General features: G+C 41.0%; 1 protein-coding gene across 5 annotated transcripts in view; it reads left to right on the top strand.

The window, feature by feature from the left end:
* DOCK10 (dedicator of cytokinesis 10) overlaps positions 1-20,851 on the top strand; it is a 271,823-nt gene that overhangs the window by 183,339 nt on the left and 67,633 nt on the right. For all 5 annotated transcript variants that reach the window (XM_090056318.1, XM_090056317.1, XM_090056316.1 and 2 more), the window contains exons 17-26: positions 38-225; positions 1,130-1,195; positions 1,713-1,805; positions 6,158-6,281; positions 6,483-6,604; positions 7,715-7,801; positions 8,364-8,456; positions 9,907-10,025; positions 13,914-13,983; positions 19,014-19,127. In XM_090056318.1, coding sequence (XP_089912444.1) covers positions 38-225; positions 1,130-1,195; positions 1,713-1,805; positions 6,158-6,281; positions 6,483-6,604; positions 7,715-7,801; positions 8,364-8,456; positions 9,907-10,025; positions 13,914-13,983; positions 19,014-19,127 — 1,076 coding nt within the window. The remainder of the gene's footprint in view (positions 1-37; positions 226-1,129; positions 1,196-1,712; positions 1,806-6,157; positions 6,282-6,482; positions 6,605-7,714; positions 7,802-8,363; positions 8,457-9,906; positions 10,026-13,913; positions 13,984-19,013; positions 19,128-20,851) is intronic.

The following is a 20,851-nucleotide window of genomic DNA, read 5'->3' as shown; positions in this document are numbered from 1 at the left end:
AAAATGTGATTTAACTTTATTTTCTTTTCTTTTCAAGATTGTGTAACATCATCTTTTATTCCAATCAAGCCATTTAATGATATAAAGGAGCATCAACCTACAGTGGAAGTGGAGGAATTTGTACAAGAATCAACAAAATATTCTCAGCCTTATAGGGTGTATAAGAACCAAATATACATCTATCCAAAACATCTCAAGTATGATAGCCAAAAATGCTTCAGTAAGGTACAGTAAGCAATATTTTAAGGACTTGATTCAATATGATTAATAGTGTTGAATATTTGCTTACTCCATGAATAGTCTCACCAAAATCAATAAGACCGTTCAAGGTAGCTGAGAATGCTGAACTAACTTCTTCTCTTTTTTGGCTCTTTATATGGAATCTTGAAACACAGAAAGAATTTCCTGGAAGTTATTTAGAGATTAAAGAAAACTTCTAGGCCCAGGGTCAGCAACCTAATGCCTATGGGCCAGTTCTGGCCTGCAGAACCACTGGATCCAGCCCCCAGAGCTGGGGTCTGAGCAGCAGGGGGTTTATCTATTCCATGGTGCACAGCAGCTGGACAGCAGGGAGCTTTTCTGAGCCACACTGCAGCTGGGCAATGGAGAGAAGTGGAAACGGAGAAGCAACAGCAGTGCTTCCTAGCACTGGTTCACCTGTGACCCAAACTGATCCATTCCAATCTGCTGCTGAAAAATGTTGCTAACTGCTGTTTTAGGCTACAAAGAGAGTTCAAAAACTAGGTATTATTGTAATAGCTATTTTGTCCTTTAAGGACATACATTTTAATTACATACATAAATTAAATGAAACTGGAGAAGTATTTTGCATATTAATTTTGACTGAATATGAATTAAAGACCAGATGGGGCTATACGGTGGCCATTTTACACTTTGCTTCTGTCCAGCGCAGTTAATGCCCAATTTGAAACCTTCAAGGTCTTCTTTTCATACTTTTTTATTGTCTATGGTTTCTCTGGGAGGTAAAGATTCTTGGAAGTTGGCTTGCTGTCCACACGATGTTCTCCAGATTTTGAACACAGTTTATTATATTTAAACTATTTTTGATTATCTTTAAACTTATGAGCTGAAGATTTCTGTTTGAATGTCTAATTCATTACTGTTGCAGGCAAGGAATATAACAGTGTGTATTGAGTTTAAGAGTTCAGATGAAGAAGGAGCCAAGCCACTGAAGGTAAGCAAAGACAAAGCTCATCCAAGAACGATGTATTGAAAGAGAGAGTGTGTGTGTGTATATACTGGCTGGCCCCATACCACTCATTAGCATGACTTTGGTAGTTTAATAAGAACATCAGCATTAGGTTTCCAAAGTCAGCCTGTAGTAGACAGAGTTGTGTAGCTCAACAGGGCACAAGACTTAAAAGAACCTCAGGTTCAACTTTCAACTATGCAGTTTACCATAGATAGACTATCTACTTGTTACCTTTGCACATCATTTTCCGCATCAGTAAAATGGAATTGTTGACAGTCAGTAATCAAGAATCTTTGACCTATCTCCTGCCAATTCTGGCAGTTGGTTGTTACTCTTTTTGCCATGCTTAGAAATCTCTTCAAAGTACTGGGGCTGCACTGTGCATCTAAGGAAAAAACATTTTTAGAGAATTTTTTTCTTTCAAGCTATAGCTAAAAATTAGTTATTAGTATTATCGGCAAACCTCAACAATTGAATAGAAGTCTGATTTTTTTAACAGTGTATTTATGGGAAACCTGGAGGACCATTATTTACAAGAGCAGCCTATACCGCTGTGCTGCATCATTCACAGAATCCTGATTTCTATGATGAGGTCAGTATACTCTTTCACTGGTTAGAAGATGTTTCTCTGGCAGCACATATTTACTTGAGACATAAAAAATTACTAGGGTTCTAAATGTTCATATATCCAAGCGAGCACACATTGCATTAGCTAGAGAGATTTTGCATGCAGGATCATAGAAAATGTCACTGTTTCTTTCAGCACATTTTAGAGGATGGTCCTTCTAAATTATTTTGTAGTACTTGATTATTATTAATAAAACAATCCTGTCCTCTAACATGTGTGCATGCACTGACGGCTAGGATCTTTTGCTCTAGAACATGTTTTCAGTATATTATTCTTTATATGATGCTGAGCATAAAGTGGAAAAAGCCCTCTATATCATGTAAGTCCCAAAATGGGATGCCTTTATGTAAGGGACCGGAATGCAGCACACAAGCAGTACGCAGTGGCTGTAGCTAGTACTTCAGCTTGTAAGGGGATGTGGGTTTAGAGTGGATCTTTCATTCTGCCCCCAGATTGATGAGGGCACTAGTAGTTGCCTCAGTTACCCACCTGATGTATGTTTGCTTGATGAACGTAGAGCCTACCTTCATAGACTTTATACTGGTGATTGGAAGTTCACTCGGCTCAATCTAGGTTGTTCCATAACTATGAAGGGAGAAATTCCCTCACATGCAGAGTATCCATTTAAACACTATTTACATACCTTAAGTGGAACTAAAAGGCTCAGTTTCAGAGGTTTTGATCACCCAGGGACTTCAAACTGAGTTTTGGATGTTTAGCACTTCTGAAAATGTGCTCAGTTGGTGCACAAGGCTTTGTATGTACACTCTGCCTTTGGCCGAGTTTCTTCAGACTTGAATTAAGTATTGAGTTAAGACCCCATATGGCAGAGCACAATTGGGGTGGTAGCCACTTAGTATGGGCTACAGCAGGCTGAAGAAGAGCCTGCATGGAGGGCAGCTGGGAGACACCCCTGAGAAGTTATTTTAAGGGGGAAGTTGTGTGGTGGAGCACCAGCAGGGTGCTCACCACTTAAGGGCTGTAGTGAGCTCTGAGTGAGCCTACTATGTGAGCAGCAGGAAAAGCCTCCCCCAGGAACTATTTTAAGAAGGAAGGTGGATGGCAGAGCGCCTTTGGTCTGTGCCACTCCCAGGAGGAGAGCAGTGAGCAGACAGGTGTAGGCCAGCCCTGATGAGGGGGTCATTTTAAGATCCTGGCTCTCAGGGCTGGAGCACTAGTTTGTTGCCAGCAGCCAAGGGAACAACAACACCCAGTTGCACTGTTGCTCAAGGAACATCTTGGAGGTAAGGGCAGGAGCTATGGGGATGGTAGGAGGCTCCTAGTCTTGGGTATGACTAGAAACTGCACCCTGTCAGGGAAAGGTGGCCTGGTAGAACTAGCCATGGCAGGACAGTCTCCCAGAACTGCCAGACCATATCCCAATGAAAGGCGAGGAGGGGTGCCTTAAAACCCCAGCCCCCACCAGTCTGATGGGTTATAACACCAGAGGGGAATAGGGCCAAGCACGCCCATGAGAGGGGCACCTGAGCCCAGAGTTGGTAGTGTGGCTAGGCATGCCTATGAGAGTGGCACCTGAGCCTGTAGAGGTTTAAGACCCCAGAGAGTAGTGGGGCCAAGCATGCCAATGGAAGGCACCTGAGCCCATGTGGGCGTAAGACCCTGGAGCCCCAGCAGAGGGGGCAAGTGTGTTGAGCCTCAGAGAGGGGGGCATGAGTGTGCTGAGGTCCCAGGGAGGGGGTGAGTGCATGGAGCCCCAGGGAGAGGCGAGTATGTTAATGCCCCTTGAGTAGGGGGCAGAGAGGTCCAGGTAAGCCTTCAGGCACCTGAGGCCAAGTGAAGCAGCATAGAGAGGACCATGAGTGAAAGGGGTGAGTCACTGGCCTCAATTAGGAGACCAGTGGGCTGGGTTACCCAGTGAGGGGCCAGAGTCAGGGTTAACCCAGTGTTTGGCTAATTGCCTGGCCATGATGCAGGTGAGGGTCACAGGAGAGGCCCAAAAATCTGCGCCAGGACCAGCCAAGGAGTGAAGGGATGAGTCTGCTGGCCCATGTGGCTGCTTGAGGGAGCAGGCTGGGGTGAATGAGGCCCAGTAAAGGACAAGAGTATGAGAGGCCTGGTGAGAGTTGGCATGTGACAGAGGCCCCAGTGAGAGCAGGGCTGTATGTGTGAGGCCCAGAACAGGGCAGTATGACAGAGGCTCAACAATGTGCTGAGTTGGGCCCAGCCTCAAGCTGGAATATAGCACAGCTCATGGGAGTCATCTGCGAGATGTGAGACATGATAAGGGAAGGCTGGAGTCATGTGTTTACTGCCTGTGAACAGCAGGGTGCTCAAAGGACAACCTCCCACCTAATTAACATAATAACTAATTTACAACAAGGCGTGGCAGGTGAGTAAGACAGGTGGCTCGCCCAAAGACAGGTGGTGGGCCAGCACTGTGACCGGGGCTGGGAGTTTGCTCCTGTCACACCTCAATACCTAACAGAGACTGATTTGGGTGGGTCAGGTGTACAACATTGTCACTGATGAGCAATAAATTTTGTTCAATAGCTATAAGAAGTTACTATAAAATCAAAATACATTTTTGAAGCTTCATGTTTAGACAACCATTTCACTGCTATGATTTAAGTATGTGATATGTTTACTCTGATCTGATTTAATACCAGAAGTGTTTACAACAATTCTTAGCCTTTATTTTAACTACATATTTAGTTTTGGTATATTACTGCTATCTTTCCTATTAGTTACCACAGTAACACAGGTAGCATATTCCAATAGTAAGTATCAGCCTACCAGATTACTGAACAAGAAACATAGGCAGACAGGGTTCTTTGGATAGATGTGGTATCTTTTATTAGACCAACCAAATAGTTGGAAAATTTGTTCTTTGCGAGATTTTGGGCACAACCACCCTTCTTCAGGCACAGGAAAAGTCTGTTGGTGTTTGTGTGCTCTCCTGGGTAGAATAGAAGCCAAAATGCAAAATGCAGATCTGTGAAAATGCAAATACGTGGCAGTAAAGTTCAAAGGGAATGGAAGACACTAAGTATGAAAAGGTAGTTGGGGGTAAAGTTCATAGGCTCATCTATGGAAGGTGTTTTGTAAATTCCCTTTGAGTATTAGAACTGACAGACTGGACAGAGAGTGCTTTTCTTGTGAGAAATTTGCACCTACAGGTGATTGGGTATTTTTGTCTTCAGTAGATTTTTTGGTGTGCATTCATTCTGGTACTCGGTTCTTGTTTGGTTTCTCCTACATATTTTCCATCAGGGCATTTAGTACACTTGATGAGATATATTACATCTCTGGAGGTGCAGCTGTAAGTTGCAGAGATGCTGATGGTTCAGTTGTGGGTTGCAGTTATTGTGGGAGTGGTGGAGATGTGTTGACAGGTTTTACATTTTTGTCCCGGCATGGCCTGGATCCATTCCATGTGTTTTGGACCATAGGAAGTTTGCTTCTGGTGATGAGGTTAGCAAAGTTTGGTGCTTTTTAAAGGCCAAGATGGGTGGTTCTAGAAAGATGTCTTTAAGAGTTGGGTCTTTTTCTAGTGTATGGGTTGTCATTGTTTGAGGATTTTCTGTGTAGATTCCTGGGAAGGGTGGTATGTCATACCTAATGGTGCGTGATCCGTGAGGGTTCTCTTTTTGTACTGTAGCAATTCTTCACGTGATATCTAGGTGGCACTTTCAAAAGTACAATCTCTCTCTCTGGAGGAGTGTCCTTGTTGGGTGAAAGCCCTTTTGAGATTTGCAAGGTGACAATCATAGGTATTCTCAGTGCAAATTTGGTGGTATAGAAGGGCTTGGTTGAATAAAAGACAGTTTTTCTTCACTGAACCTGTTGGGTTTAAGACTCATCCTAGATCCTAAATAAAAGTTCTAAATATTGTATGATCCCTGGTTCACTTTCAAGCTTTGCCAGAAAATCAATGATGATAAAGCAGCATTAGGATTTTTTTAATATAAATGGTGCTGAGATAACTCGCTCTTGTTTTTAGTTTTAGAAAATGACAGAATAGTTACAGTTAGTGCTGAGGTACCTAGTATTGAGGTGACTGTTTCTGAGCAGTCTGTTTGACAAAGGTCTCTCAGTTTTTAATTGTATCCCCTTTTCAGTAGAAACTCAGATACTCAAAAGAATGGGAAGAAAAATCAGATTAAGGGAGAGTAATAAATAGTCGGTCACTCTAAATGATTTCTTTAAAGGAATAGCTGTGACTTGGGTTGAACAGTTGCCAGTAAAAGCCAGTTTAATTAAAGTTGTGTGTAGAAAGATTTCTTCCTTGTAGCCCATCTCTAACTCCTGGTTCGATCAATTTAAACTAAAGAGAGGTGTAACATTTTACATTTCAGGTGAAAATTGAACTTCCCACCCAGCTCCATACGAAACACCACATTCTGTTTTCATTTTATCATGTTACCTGTGACATAAATGCAAAAGCTAATGCCAAAAAGAAAGAGGCTCTGGAAACACCAGGTACCTGCTGTAGACTTACTTTCAAATAATTCCTTGCTAATTTTGTTTGCATTAGATATATATAATTATAGAAATAATTATATATATACACAATGATGTGTGTTCATCTAAAGTTTAAGGATTTAATAATTTCTATCTGTGGCTATTATTTACTCTGTTCTTGTGCTTTAAAGTGTCTTATTGATTTGCTCTTGTGTGCAGTTGGATACGCGTGGCTTCCTTTATTGAAAGATGCCCAGTTAGCTTCTCAAGAACATAACATTCCAGTGGCAGCCAGTTTGCCTCCCAGTTACTTAAGCCTTCAAGATCCCACCAGTGGAAAGGTATTTAAGTAATATTTGCATGTTCAATGGAATAGCAAGCTAGAGGTTGCATGCAGTTTAAAACAATAGGGCCGCATTCTCATGTATACCTCTCTGACAACATAAAGGGTCTTAGTGTAAATAATAAACTGGCCCCTACTGTTTAGAGTCTTTACATGTGCATCTCTCATTAATTAAGCTAGTATACATAACACAAAGTCATGGGCCAAATTTTGCTGCTTACAGAAGTGTGCTTGGATTTATCTCACCTCAGCGATTTAATATCTCCAAAGCTCTTGGAGGCAACATAACACATAGTGGCCCTTTCTACAGTTTTAAACCTGATCTTCTACACAGTCTGATAACTGTGAGTCCCCAGATCTGTGAGTGGGACAAGGATTCTCACTGATCTTTAAACTCAGCAGGAGAGCTACCAGCAGTTTTTGGTCCCTTGCACTCACTCTGCATAGTGGGTGCATCTACATGCGCACTCTACTAAGGAGTTAACTAATTAGTTTTGCAGTAAAGTGTTATGGTCTATACATAAGCCCACATTAGGGCGCAGTAAATTAATTAACTCTGCTGTAGGATAGTATTGTTGGGGACACGCATGTAGACTGTGACAGGGGCTGGATGGGGCATGGGGGTACTACAGTGCGAGGGGCTGCCTGACAGCTAACACCACACTGTAGCACCTCATGCCCTAGCCAGCCCTTCTTCTTCCCTCCACTGCCACCTGGACCCTGAGGCTGACCCCCCGGGCCCCTTGCCAACCCAAAGCTGCTCTGCCCTGGCTCAATGGGCTGCTGTCCCAGGCTCGCATGTAAACACTGCGCCTGGGAGCAGTTGACTCTGGCACAAGCTGCACCACAGTTTATCACATCAGCCCAATTGCACGTATAGAATCACCCAGTGAGAACAGAACAGCTCCAAGGATAATATTCTATTTCATTTGGCACTAATAAGACTGCATAGTACCATTGTGACTGCTGGCACAGTAACCCATTTTTGAGTAATTAAAATAGTGCAGCCTACAGCATTGCACAAACCTCAACATTCGCAACAGTGCAGCAAAAAGTGACAATGTTGAACTGAACAAGCATGGAAATAATTCAAGAATATTTTTTACAGCACTGTGCAAGTGACATAAAGTGGGTAGACAGTGGGAAGCCACTTTTCAAAGTGTCTTCGTTTGTTGTATCAACGGTAAATACTCAGGTGAGTTTGAATTTTCTTTTGGCTATCTTTACCTACTTATCAGAAATGAGAATTATAAAAAAAATTAGGCAAATGCTCTTAATATATCTCATACCTTATCCAAATCTATGTGTCTAACATTAAAGATTTTCTGAATGTGGGAGGGATAAGGAGGTAGAGCAAAAATACTCCTTTTCTTACAAGTGAAGAATTATTTAAGATGATACAGGAGGAAATGGCCAGAAAGTAAGAAAGGGAAGATTGTAGATGAATATCAGATAAAAAGTTTCTAACATTCAAATGTCATCAACCGTGGAAAAGCCCTATTGCTCAAAATACTTAAAATATATTGGACTAGTTCTACGAAACATACTATAAAAAGCAATCTTTGTACTAGTAGGTGGAGAGACTCAGTGGTCTATCCCTTATCATTCTTTTCTACATCTGATTCCTGTCACTCTGATATGTTAAGAGTCCTATATGGTACTAAATAAACTTTCGGTAATCCATCCACTGTTACACACATGATTTGCAGTCCGTGCTGCAATATCTATTAACCTTGATATACTGTTTACCATTTTAGGATCCATATTTGAATAACTTTTTCCAGCAGTGCCAAAAAAGAGAAAAGGATCTCTCAAACCCTCCTACCTCAAACTTTATCATCTCCTGTAAGGTAAAGTAGGCTGAAGTAGGTAAATAAAATTTAAGTGTAAAATTCTAGTGCTCTCTGAATTTACCTTGCCTATTTATGTGGCAAGAAATGGACGTGATATAATCTCTTCCTGTTTGGATCAAAATATAGATCTCACTTCTGCTTATGTTCCTGAATTGATGCATGACCTACAATGTATCCTTTATGAAATATGAAAATGAATGGGTGACAGCTGTACTGTATTATAGTAAAGGTGGGTAAAGCAGAGGAGTCAACCTTATCACATGCAACCAGCATGATGCATATGGATGAATCTAGAAAAGAACCTGCAGTCAGAGGAAAGGAGGAGCTAAAATACTGAATTGCAATTATGAAATATATTATATTACTTTAATGATAGTCTGTGACATCTTATAGCAATGTCAAGGTTTATAGATTATAGTGCTGGGTTCTTTTTTCATTGCTAAATTTTCATACTTGAACATAATTAAGCTGAGTTAATTAAGACGTTCAGCAAAAGATAATTTTGTTGTAATGGTGGCTTTCTGGGCAACTGTTTAAAAATACCTGCTAATTTTGTTTAATATATGTGAATGTACCTGAAAGTGATACATTTGATTTTTAAGTGGCATCAATTAGTGCTAGTTGATTTAGTATACAAGATTAATGAACATTTCCATAACCGAAGTCCCAGCTTCCACTAGCTATATTATCCTCTTTATTTGTGAGAATTCAGAAAGCTACTGAACCTTTGAGAAAATATTTATATAGCCCCCAAAATTTTATCAATATTAGGATGGGTGATTAATCATTCAGAATATTAGAAGTATACTGTTTACTACTTGCTGCTTGCTCTTTGCTTCATTAATGCATTTCAATCATTTAATCAAGAAGAAAATATTTTATTGTGTGAGTTAGGTGACCAGTCATGATATAAATAATGGATTACAAATGTTCAGATTTAACAGTTCATAACCAAGCCCTCAGCATAAAAATACTTGGTTTCTATTCATGAGTCACCAGTACTTTTGAAACAATGAATAATGGTTATGAATAATTAAGTAATCAAAACACAGGGCTAAATTAATTAAAAGTATTATTTTTAATTAATAGCTCAATTTATTCTCTTACCAGTAAAAGATAATGGAGTGTCAAAGTCTAGTTAGTCTAGACTCTAGAGCGCACATATTTTTAACCAGAGTGATTTTGACTTGGTCGTAGATGTTTACCCACAATGAAACTCTAAAATAGAAAAATAAATATGATCCCAATGCAATGTACAGATTTATATTTTAAATCTAGTCAGGGAGAAAACTCTCCTTTTTTAATTCTGGTTTTATGTCATCATAACTCCATTGATTCTATTTAAATATCTGTTGGTGAAATCCGTATAACAAAATGGAGAACCAGGACCACCTGCATGGTGACTTACACAAAGAAATCCCATTACTCTACCTTGTGTCTCTTACAGAATTTGCTGAAAATTGAGAAGATCCATGCAATTATGAATTTTCTTCCTGTGATCTTGAATCAACTCTTCTCAGTTCTGGTACAAAATGATGTGGATGAGGTTGAAACTGCTGTGACCAGGTAACCAAAAATGTTTTATCTTTAATATAACTGGGGGCAAATCCATCACAGAGGGCAAATAATCTGGAGAGTCCTTTTAAGAAAGTTACACTTGAAATTTTGATTTTAAAACAAAATGAGTTCAGCCTCTTGAAAATGTCTGACTGCTAAGATAATACAGACTTCATCATGCAAGTTTTACATTAGAGTAAAACTTGTCGGTATAACATCACATCACTGGCAAATTGCACTTATAACACTAAGGGAGTAGAAGATTTCACCTCTGTGCCACCATAAAATTGTTTATGGCAGCATAAAAGGCAAGCAAACAGATATCCATGCCCCAAAATTTGTGCTGCTATTTTTCATTTGATATCTGTTTGCTTTAAGGCAGGAGAACACAGGCAGCCTGGAGCTAGCTACCTGTGTTCTCCAGCTGTCCTGGGCAAATGCTCCCAGGGCTTCAAGGGCCTGATCCTGTGTGCCCTGGGAACTTCCATTCCTGGAGCATGCAGGATTGGGTCCAGAACGCCCTAGGAGTGCCTGCCTGGGTTTCCCTATTTGGGATTCCCTGGAACCATACCAGAGTCAGCTTTCCTTGTTTACAGAGATATGCCCTGGAGATTCCCCAGGATGTGTCTCTACAAGTGAGGAGCACATTGCCCCTTGTTCCATAGGGTCAACAGAGAGGAAAATGGGCAATGTGTGTTTCACCCAGTGAGATGTATCAGCTGGCACCTCCTGGCACAGCTGACCCTCTTCATTTGGTGATATCTATTTATACCCTCACAGAACTGTTGTCCCTCTACAAGTAGCACTTGCAAATTAGTTGACAACCCTCTGAAGTACTGGGCATCCTCAAACAGTGTTGAGCATCATCAACTTTGACTTCATTTAGGAAGTGGACTTCAGCATGTAGTATGATCAAGTCTGTCACCAAGAGAGTCAGATCTCCCCGTTCTGGACAGTTTCTAATGAAAGAATTTATGAAAGGACAGAACAGGGAAAGCATTATCCAATAAGTTAAGTCAGTTGCAGTTATTCACTAAGTGACTATAAGCTTCAGGAAATGTCTAATGAAAGTATCTTTATTATTAATAATAACCCTGAAATCAGAAAAATCTTAAGGGGCAAATAAAGTATGTGACAGGGGGGCAAGCTCAGGGCCAGGTTTCAACCTTGACCTGCCCATTTATGTACACAAGCCAGTCTGCTCAGTCTCACCTGCCACGACCTGCTGGTTTAATAAATTAGTGTTTTAAATGGGAGGTTGTCCATTATAATGCCTCGATGCCAGGGAGCACTATCCACCACTCTGTACCGCCTGTATACCATGGCCCATGCCTTGCAGATGGCATCATAAGTTCCTACTGTGTCCAGCCCCAATAACATTCTAGTCTAGACCCCATCCTGATCAGGAGGTCTACTCTACCCTTATTCTGGGCTGCTAAACTCCCTGCACTCTTCTCCCCCTCAGCAGTAGACCCTCTCTGGGACTTTTGGCCACACAGGCCCTGGCCTCACCTCTAGGCAAGTCAGAACCCCAGGCCCCCTGGCATTCTGGCTCTTTTAACCCTTCTAGTTCTGGCCTCAGCATTGCCCAGTTAAGGATACCTTGGGTCAGGCTTCTGAGGAGTTAGCCCACTTCCCCTTATACAGGTCCACCTTCTCAGGCCTCTTCCAACAACAGTTGTGAGGGTGGGGTTTTAAGGCCCCCCTACCCACCTTTCACCAAGGAAGTAACTGACCTGGCATTTCTGGGGGACTGTTCTACCATGAGCAGCCTCACCAGGCCACCCATCCACAGCAGGGTGCAGTTTCAAGTCATACCTTGGACCAGGATCCTCCTGCCACCCCCATAGTTCCTGCCCTTACCTCCAAGATGTTACAAGGAGCAGCTCAGCCTGATGTTACCTTCTAGGCTGCTAGCAGCAAATTGATATCTCTGTCCTGTGGGCCTAATACCTAAAATGGCTGCTCATCAGAGCTGGCCTGCACCTGCAGACTGCCTGCTCCAGCCCTTAAAGTGGCAAGCACCCAGAAGTGCCCTGCCACAAAGTAATTACCAACGTATACACAGAAAAATAAAAACATGTACTGTATTTTGTCTTAGCCTAATGTTCTTTTTGTTGTCATTTCCCCTAGCAGTTAAATCTACTACGGTAACCAGCAGGAAACACATATACAGCTTAGCTATTAGCAATTGAATTTTCAAGATATTTGTCTGTTTATACAGGCTACTTTTCAGAATCAATGGAGAGAAATTCATTACCAGATTTCAGAGTAATGATGTGAGACTCCTCAAGTTCACTTTAATGGGAGCTAGGGAGTTTGGCACTTCAGCAAGAGTTCTCAACACCTTGCAGAATCAGATGCCACATCACCATACACCAGAAATGATGACTGGAATGATCTTAGCTATGTCATTCCCCAGGCTGATGGACAGCCTGTTCATCCCAAGGATGGTGGACTCAGTTTGCAAGGGAAAGTTGTCAATCAGAACTCTTTCTATGAGGCCCATTTCTCTTTAATCAATGAATTAATAAATCCAAATGGCACAATAGACTCTTGTCCCAACCCAGATTTTAAGTGTTAATTGTGGAGGGCTGGAGAATTGTATTAGAAAAAAACAAAGTAGCATAATAATTGTGCTGAAAAATGAAAGCATGCCCTAGGTTTATGCTCAATTGTTTGTGTCCCTCCCCACATGGAAGAAAGTGGCTTCTCAGTGTTTTCCTCCTTTTCTGGATACCAGTTCTGTAATAACATTATTGATGTCAACAGAAACATGTGTATCTGTGCACTCACAAATCCTATGCTTGCCATTGGTTGTTTTGTCCAATACATGTGTGCATGTAGTATTTTGTTTTGAATAGCCTGAAGTAGCTTGCATTAAGTAAATTAAAAGAAAGAAACCAAAGAACTTGAGCTCAGAATTATTCATGCATGTGAAAAAACACATCTTTTCTATTTTGTCTTCGTTATGCTTGCAGTCTAGTCGTGCAATCATTTTTATCTTGACTCCTCCAAAATGACCATAAAGATCAGAGCCTTGGTGAAGAACTTGATCTTTCCAAAAAGCACCGGTCCCTTTAATAAAAATAGTAGTAATAATAAATGAAACACTGTTTGCAAAACATCAAACTTAAAGAGCTAGAAGGCTGTTAACAGAAAGCATTCAAGCCTATAAACTGGCTGTTATGTAACTGTGACATGTATAACACTTGTCTGTAGGTCACAGTCAGGTTGGTTTACCTGACCTGTGTACATTTTTAATTTTACTGTTTCAGATGGCAAAGATATAACAACACAAACATTTAGATTTGTGATGTGATGTTATGTGATGTGATGTGATGTGATGTGATGTGATGTGCTAGCTTTCAAAAATTGTGAGCTGCTGAAATAACCCATTTTTCCTTTTCTTGCAACATACAGGCAGGCCATTTTTTAAACTTGGCAGAATAGCTACAGTGAAGCCTGCCTGAAATGTCCATTCAGTATACTGAACACATTGGATAATTACTAGTAGTGGTTTTCCAGTACACTTGGAGCAGTCTTGTTTCCTGTATTGGTGGATTCTTGAAATGCCCTTTGAAATGTCCTCCAAAGATTTCACCTTCCAATAATGTAATGGCATCAGCATCAGAACTGTTACACTAGTTGTAACTGAATTTATTTTGTTGGAATTACAGTAACATTTTAGATGAAGGCACTAATAAAACATTGTGATCCATGCTGCTGCACCTGTATGAAGCACCTGTGAACTGTGGCTTCTGCCACAGTTTGCTGATGTGCTAATAATTGCTTGGATTAAATTTCTAATGGGTAATTTTGAATCATTGTAATAAAATAAAAATAATGATGTTCTTTCTTGTGCTGCATGATGGGCTCAATACCTTTATTTTTCAGGGTTCTCACTGACATTGTTGCTAAGTGTCATGAAGAACAACTAGAACATTGTGTCCATTCTTATGTAAAGGTACGAAATAGCCAAAGGCCTTTCATTATCTCCTCAGAGTTATATGTTCTTTCTGCTTTCTCTTTATGACACTTTTTGTAGTTTCCCCAGTATCTGGATTGCTTTCTCCTACCCTGTCAGGTTGCAGAGTCTAGTGATAAAGGGAGCAACCTGGGGCCAGTGAAAATTGAGTTGAATTCTCTGCACTACCACAACCTTCTGCGGCAACTATAGTTTCTTTCTGCCTTGGTCCTCATTTGCAAGATGGGGATAATAGTACTTCCCCGTTTAGCAGGGTGAAGAATAATACATAAAAGATTGTGAACCCCAGATACTATAGCCATGGTGGTCTGATAAGTACCTAATACAGACTGATTTATGTATTGTTCAGTGGCATATTTTGCTACATTTGCCTAAACTGTATTGGGTTTTATTGCATCGTATTGGTGGACTGCCTGTATTTGCATGACATGTTTCTCGTATGGTGTTTGGAGTATTGCAAATGGCCAAATGGTAAATTTTTATGGAAATGTTCCTAGATGCTTTTCTTTGGTATATTTTCCTACTTTGTAGTCTTAGTTTTCTTTTTGTTTCCTCAGGGCATATTTTTATTTTTTAAGTTATCATATAGCTGTACCTGCTTTGGATATAAGAAGTAATTTACTTTCTTATAGTTTCATAGTAGCTAGAGTCGGAAGGGACCTAGGTAGATCATCTAGTCCGACCCCCTGCCTTAGCAGGAAAGAGCACCGGGGTCAGATGACCCCGGCAAGGTGCTCATCTAACTCCCTTTTAAAAATCCCCAGGCTAGGAGCCTGCACCACTTCCCCTGGAAGCTGGTTCCAGGCCCTAGCCGCCCTGACTGTGAAGTAGCGTCTCCTAATATCTAATCTAAACTTACCCTCCGCCAGTTTGTGACCATTATTCCTGGTCACTCCTGGCAGCGCACGGGGGAACAGGGACTCCCCCAATACCTGCTGATCCCCCCTGACCAGTTTGTAGCAGGCCACAAGGTCCCCCCTTAACCTTCTCTTGTGGAGGCTAAACAGGTTCAGGTCCCGTAGCCTCTCCTCATAAGGCCTGCCCTGCTGACCCCTGATCATACGAGTGGCCCTCCTCTGGACCCTCTCCATGCTGTCGACATCCCTCTTGAAGTGTGGCGCCCAGAACTGGACGCAGTACTCCAGCTGCGGCCTGACCAGTGCCGCATAGAGGGGGAGGATCACCTCCCTGGACCTGCTCGAGATGCATCTGTGGATGCATGACAGGGTACGGTTGGCCTTCTTGACTGCCTCCCCACACTGCCGGCCCATGTTCATCGTGGAGTCAATGACGACTCCAAGATCCTTTTCCGTCTCCGTGCTGGCAAGAGGGGAGTTCCCCAACCTGTAAGTGTGGTGCCGGTTCTTCCTCCCCATGTGCAACACCTTGCACTTATCAGTGTTAAACCCCATCCTATTCTCATCCGCCCACCGTTGCAACCTGTCAAGGTCAGCTTGTAGCCTATTGCACCCTTCTAGTGCACCCACATCCCCCCACATCTTAGTGTCATCAGCAAACTTGAACAGGGCGCTTTCTACCCCGTCATCCAAGTCACTGATGAAGATGTTGAACAGTGCGGGCCCGAGGACCGAGCCCTGCGGAACCCCACTGCCCACGTCCTTCCAGGTCGAGAAGAACCCATCCACTACCACCCTCTGGGTGCGGCCCTCCAACCAGTTGGCGACCCATTTGACCGTGTGGGCATCGACACCACAGTCTCCCAGCTTTTTGATGAGGACAGGGTGAGAGACAGTGTCGAAAGCCTTCCGGAAGTCCAAAAAGACTACATCCACAGCAACCCCTGCGTCTAATGATTTGGTGACCTGATCGTAAAAGGCCACCAGGTTGGTCTGACAAGACCTGCCACTGATGAACCCATGTTGGTTGCCCCTGAGCATGCATTCCCCCGCAAGGCCCTCCTGGATGTGTGCCAGGATAATTTTTTCAAAGAGCTTACCCGGGATTGAGGTAAGACTAACTGGCCTGTAATTTCCCGGGTCCTCTTTTTTTCCCTTTTTGAAGATAGGGACCACATTGGCCCTCTTCCAGTCCTCCGGCACCTCACCAGAGCACCACGAGTGCTCATAGAGCCGCGCCAGGGGTCCCGCAATGACCTCGGCCAGTTCCTGTAGAACCCTAGGGTGAAGATCGTCCGGACCAGCGGACTTGAACACGTCCAGCCTCTCCAGAAGTACCCTAACTAACTCCTCGCTAACCCCTGGCCCAGGCGTGTCTCTCTCGGGGCCCGAGGGGGGCCCAGCAGGGAGGTGGCTGAACTGGTCCCTACTTAGGAAGACAGAGGCAAAGAAATCGTTAAATATGTTAGCTTTGTCATCTGGCGTGATGACTAAGTTGCCCATCGTGTCCTGCAGGGGCCCCACATTCATTCTTCTATGAACCCTTTCATGTTTTCATAACTGTGCACTGCTCACTTGTATTTTCCACTTGGTTCTCATTTTTATGTGCATATATGCCTTTGCAAAACAGGCTATTTTGATCTTATTGATCAAACTTTTAATGAACTTAAGATAATATTTGGGAAATCAAAGGTATGGTGGCTATACATTATTTTTACTCTACTGTTATCAATTGAGTTCACCCAAATAAAGCAAATACAGGTACAGGCCAGCAAGCATCTAAATAAATAATATAAATAGTCTATCTGAGGGGAAAATCTTATAAATTGAGATGCTTATAATAGAAGCACACGCTATAAAGAGAAGGATGGCATAACCATTGATACTGTTTTGGCAAAGGCCCTGATAAACAAGGATAGGCAAGAGAAGTTCTTGGCTTTTGGAAAATATGTAAGTACACAGTATTAAATTAATCATCACTTGGCACTTCAGTTGAGTCAATTGAGGAGATATCATTGCCTAAATAATTTAATTTAATAGTTTAATGTACCTTATTTTTGTATCTAGTTTATTTGGTCACTTTTTGCAGAGTGACAGCACAAAGGGGGAACTATAGTAGCTATTGTTTGAGAAAAATAAATTTTAATATTGTTTTGCCTCTTTGTTCTTGTCCCTTGTCTTTCTCACATTCATGAGATAGTAAGAGTAAATACAGAACATGCCAGAAGTGAGATAAGGGAAATTAATACAATTCAACTAGTTATGGAAATGAATCATGAGTGACACATGCATGGACTTGTTAATCTCTGCATAGCGTGCTGATTCATTCTGAAACAAGAGAGGTTTTCATAGAACCTAGCAAATGCTAACCTAAAAGATAAAAAACTGTCCATCAGGGCAAATGAAACCATGATGGAAACAAATACGTGCCATTAACTAACACTCCAGTCTTTATGGGTACAATAATGAACGTATGACACAAGTTTATTCAAGCTAAACACTACTAAAGTAATTTCTATCATGTACAAAATTCCTTTGTATTTTATATCTTTGCAAGTCATGATTTGCATTTAATTTTTAGTTAACTGATTTAAATTTTAAGTAACTCTGTGTTCAAAGGGTACACTCCTCGTCTATTTAGGTTAGTTAAGAACACAGTGGTTTGAAATGTTGTGTTACTCATCTCTTTAATTGTGATCTGTTGAAAGGCCAAAGGCAGCTACTGCTGCTTCGTGCTTCAGCAGCAGTTAAAACAAACTTATGGCTAAACATTAGTGCATGCACAAGAGGATTGCTATTGCTTTTGAGGATAATGTAAGCCAAGCTACAAGTATGCTTATACTCATTGGTTACATTAATTTAGTAACTGATTCATGAATTTGTTGCAGTTCTTCATTTCTTAGCCTAGGACTTGGGAGACCAGCTGTCCTGGACTTCCTTTGTGACCGTAAGCGAGTCACATAGGACTGGATTTTCAAAGGTCCCTAAAGATGCAGATGTACACCTCGTAGCATTTTCAAAAAAGTCATTGAGTGCTTAGTCTGCTAAACCACTTCTGAAAATCCCAGTAAGCACCATGTGCATCCTTAGCAGCTAAAAAGCTTTGAAAACCTGACCCATAGAATCTCTTTCCCTCAGTTTGCACAGGAGATAGTGCTCCGCTACCTCTCAGAGGGTTTTATGAAGAAAAGCATATTAAGTTTGTGATTAAGACTGGTCTGATAAAAGATTGGATTTACCCAAAGAACCTTGTCTGCCATAAAATTGTGAGGCATTCATTTAGTAATGGGGATCATACAGGTACAAATAAATGAATAAGGAAATGACAAGGTCCACTTAAAGAATACATGCTGGTTAATTTTGTGAATGTCTGCTTTGGAAAAGGCTGCATATTGATAGGAATATTACTTGAATATACCATTTGTTTTATCCACCTTAGTACTTCTATTTAGTACTCTTTGAAAATAAGATTTTTAATAATCAATGTAGCTAAGCTGCCCTTGTCTCTGAGAGGAAGAAATAGATCCAGTCACCAAAATATTAATAAGAAAAAGGTCAGGGGAAGAAGACTGGTAGTAGACTTATGTCCATGAGGAGTCTAGCAAAGGAATTCTGATCCTTGGGCTATGATCTCTGGAAGAGGATGCTATTCCCCTTCTCTCCATTCCAGTGGGTACTCTACCCCTTTCAGGATGAAGAGTTCCTATCAAGTCAGCAGTTACCATTGGAAGAAAGGAGCAAGGGAAAAGGTGCCCTGACTAGGTGGGTGAAAACCCTCCTTACTTCCTTATTTATTGTTCTTTCTTTCCTGGTTAGAAGTGAATTCAGGCTTAGAAGTAAATTCAAGAGAAATTCTGATACCCAAATTTGAAAAATGGCCTATGCACCAAGGATTTTAAGCAGAAATTCCTTTCGATTCAAATCTAGTTGAAATTAATGGGGAGTTCCATTTAAAATTCAGGATCAGTAGAGGAGAGGTGTTGTACCATTGTTCTTAGGTGAATTTGTATGAATTCATGTTTTCAGTCAAGGTATCTGGGCAGTCCAAAATCATCACTACGGCTGTTCTTACAAGATGTGTTATTTATATTCTACCTACTCTTGGTTGGACTTTTATACATTTTTACATTACTGTTATTGATTTTTCTTCAGTACGTGTTCAGAACCAAGTCGTCCGAAGAAAGGACCGTTCATGAGGAGCTAGCCAAGAATATGACTGGCCTTTTGAAATCAAATGACCAATTAACAGTGAAACATGTCTTAAAGGTGAATAATACAGATTTAAGCGCTAGTATATTTCACGATTGCACTCACATTTTCCACTTCAGCTTCCTTTGCTCCTTTCCCTGTGTACTTGGCACATATCAAAGTCCATAATGATCCAACAGCTTTATCAGGCTTTCTTTGTTGTCATGCAAATTCTCAACATAACCCATTACACAGTGTACAGTGGCTTTACATTGTATAAGTCCTCCTCCTGGATTTCTTTGCTGTTATTGCTCAGCCACTGTGAGAAATACAATTCTCCCATAATTCAGTGAGAAATAGAATGTTAATTTTTAACATTTTATGATTTTTTAACCTCACAAGAAGTGTCAGGAATCTCATCTTGAATACTTCTTTGCAAGTAAAATAGAATATATAGTCAAGTGAATATTGGGCACTTAATTTTAATACTGTTACTATAAGTTGATATTCATCAACAATCATAATTGTTTTGATAAGTATTAAAAGCTGTTAGTTTATTTGTTTAACAAACTCTCAGCATAAAACTACAACATATATACCAAACTTGGCCTACCCGCTATGCTGTGTCTAGGAGGGAACTAGCTTAAGAGCTGTCTATGCCGACTTTAGAACAGCTGAGGATTTCCCATAAAGCAAAGAAATTCTCATTTATCCAGATCATTCTGGTTCCCAGCTCCTATCTACCACTAGAGTGACAGGACTTTCAGGGAATGTAGGAGAAACTGGCCGTTAGTGCACATTTGATGCAGGAAATTAAATTCCCACTATTTAGACTTGTGGGCAGTTTTTTCTATGTTCATAGTTGACATGTTTTTTAAGGTGCTCATCCATGTTAACTCCTCTTATACATTTTAACAGTCCTCTTATTTCAATTAAAAGCTATAGAGATTGAAGTCTTCCAACCCATACTACCATCTCAACATAGAAGCTTTCATTGTTCTCCCACCAGTCTTCAGGCATTTGATTCTCTATATGTACATTTGGACTTGAACCTCTCTGTTGAGATGATTCTACACTTGTTATGTTTGATGTGTTTCTGCAATATCTATTTGTAAACTAGACTTGAATTATTGCAGACATTGTTATGAATTAAAGTAATAATTTATTTACTACTTATTTCTTAATAAGGAAGAGATCACAATTGCCAAGTGCCTAATTCAGCAATGTGCTAAATGGCTTCTGTTCCCAAATGAAGTCAAACAGAGTTGAAGTTGCTTAGTTTCATAAAGGATAAGTTCCCAAAGCTAGGAACAGACATTGCATTTGTACCTGGACAGACTGTGCCTGTGTTTGTCTTGAACAGAAATGTCCTGGGATAGGTACCCATATCACCATTTCATAGTCATTAGACAGTAGGTCTGGAAGGGACCTCACAAAATCGTTGGGTCCAGCCCTCATTTAATCAGGATTTAGTGAGCAGCTAAATTCACTGCTACTTTCTTGCCATTGATTCAGTGATGCAATCTCAAGACAGCTATTCTAACACATTTTGTAATGTCTTGGGATAATTTGTTAGTACTTCTTATTCTGTGAAGCTTTTTTAAATTCTGTCCCAAGACAATGGACATGAGATAAGGTACTTTATCCCAGGACAAATGTAACATTTTGCAAGTGACTTAAATACTTAATAGCCAAATGTCAACTACTTTAATTTGACTGTAGTGAAAATGTTGTCATTATGTACAGCTGAGAAACACAGACCATTCCTAAGGGGAAGAATGTTGAGTTGAAAATACCACAAA

This window comes from Crocodylus siamensis, chromosome 6 (genome assembly GCF_052110815.1).
Source record: "Crocodylus siamensis isolate JL-2025a chromosome 6, ASM5211081v1, whole genome shotgun sequence".
NCBI classification, from domain to species: Eukaryota; Metazoa; Chordata; order Crocodylia; family Crocodylidae; genus Crocodylus; species Crocodylus siamensis.
The sequence above is the reverse complement of the archived record's forward strand: the minus strand, read 5'-3'. Positions and strand labels throughout refer to the sequence as shown.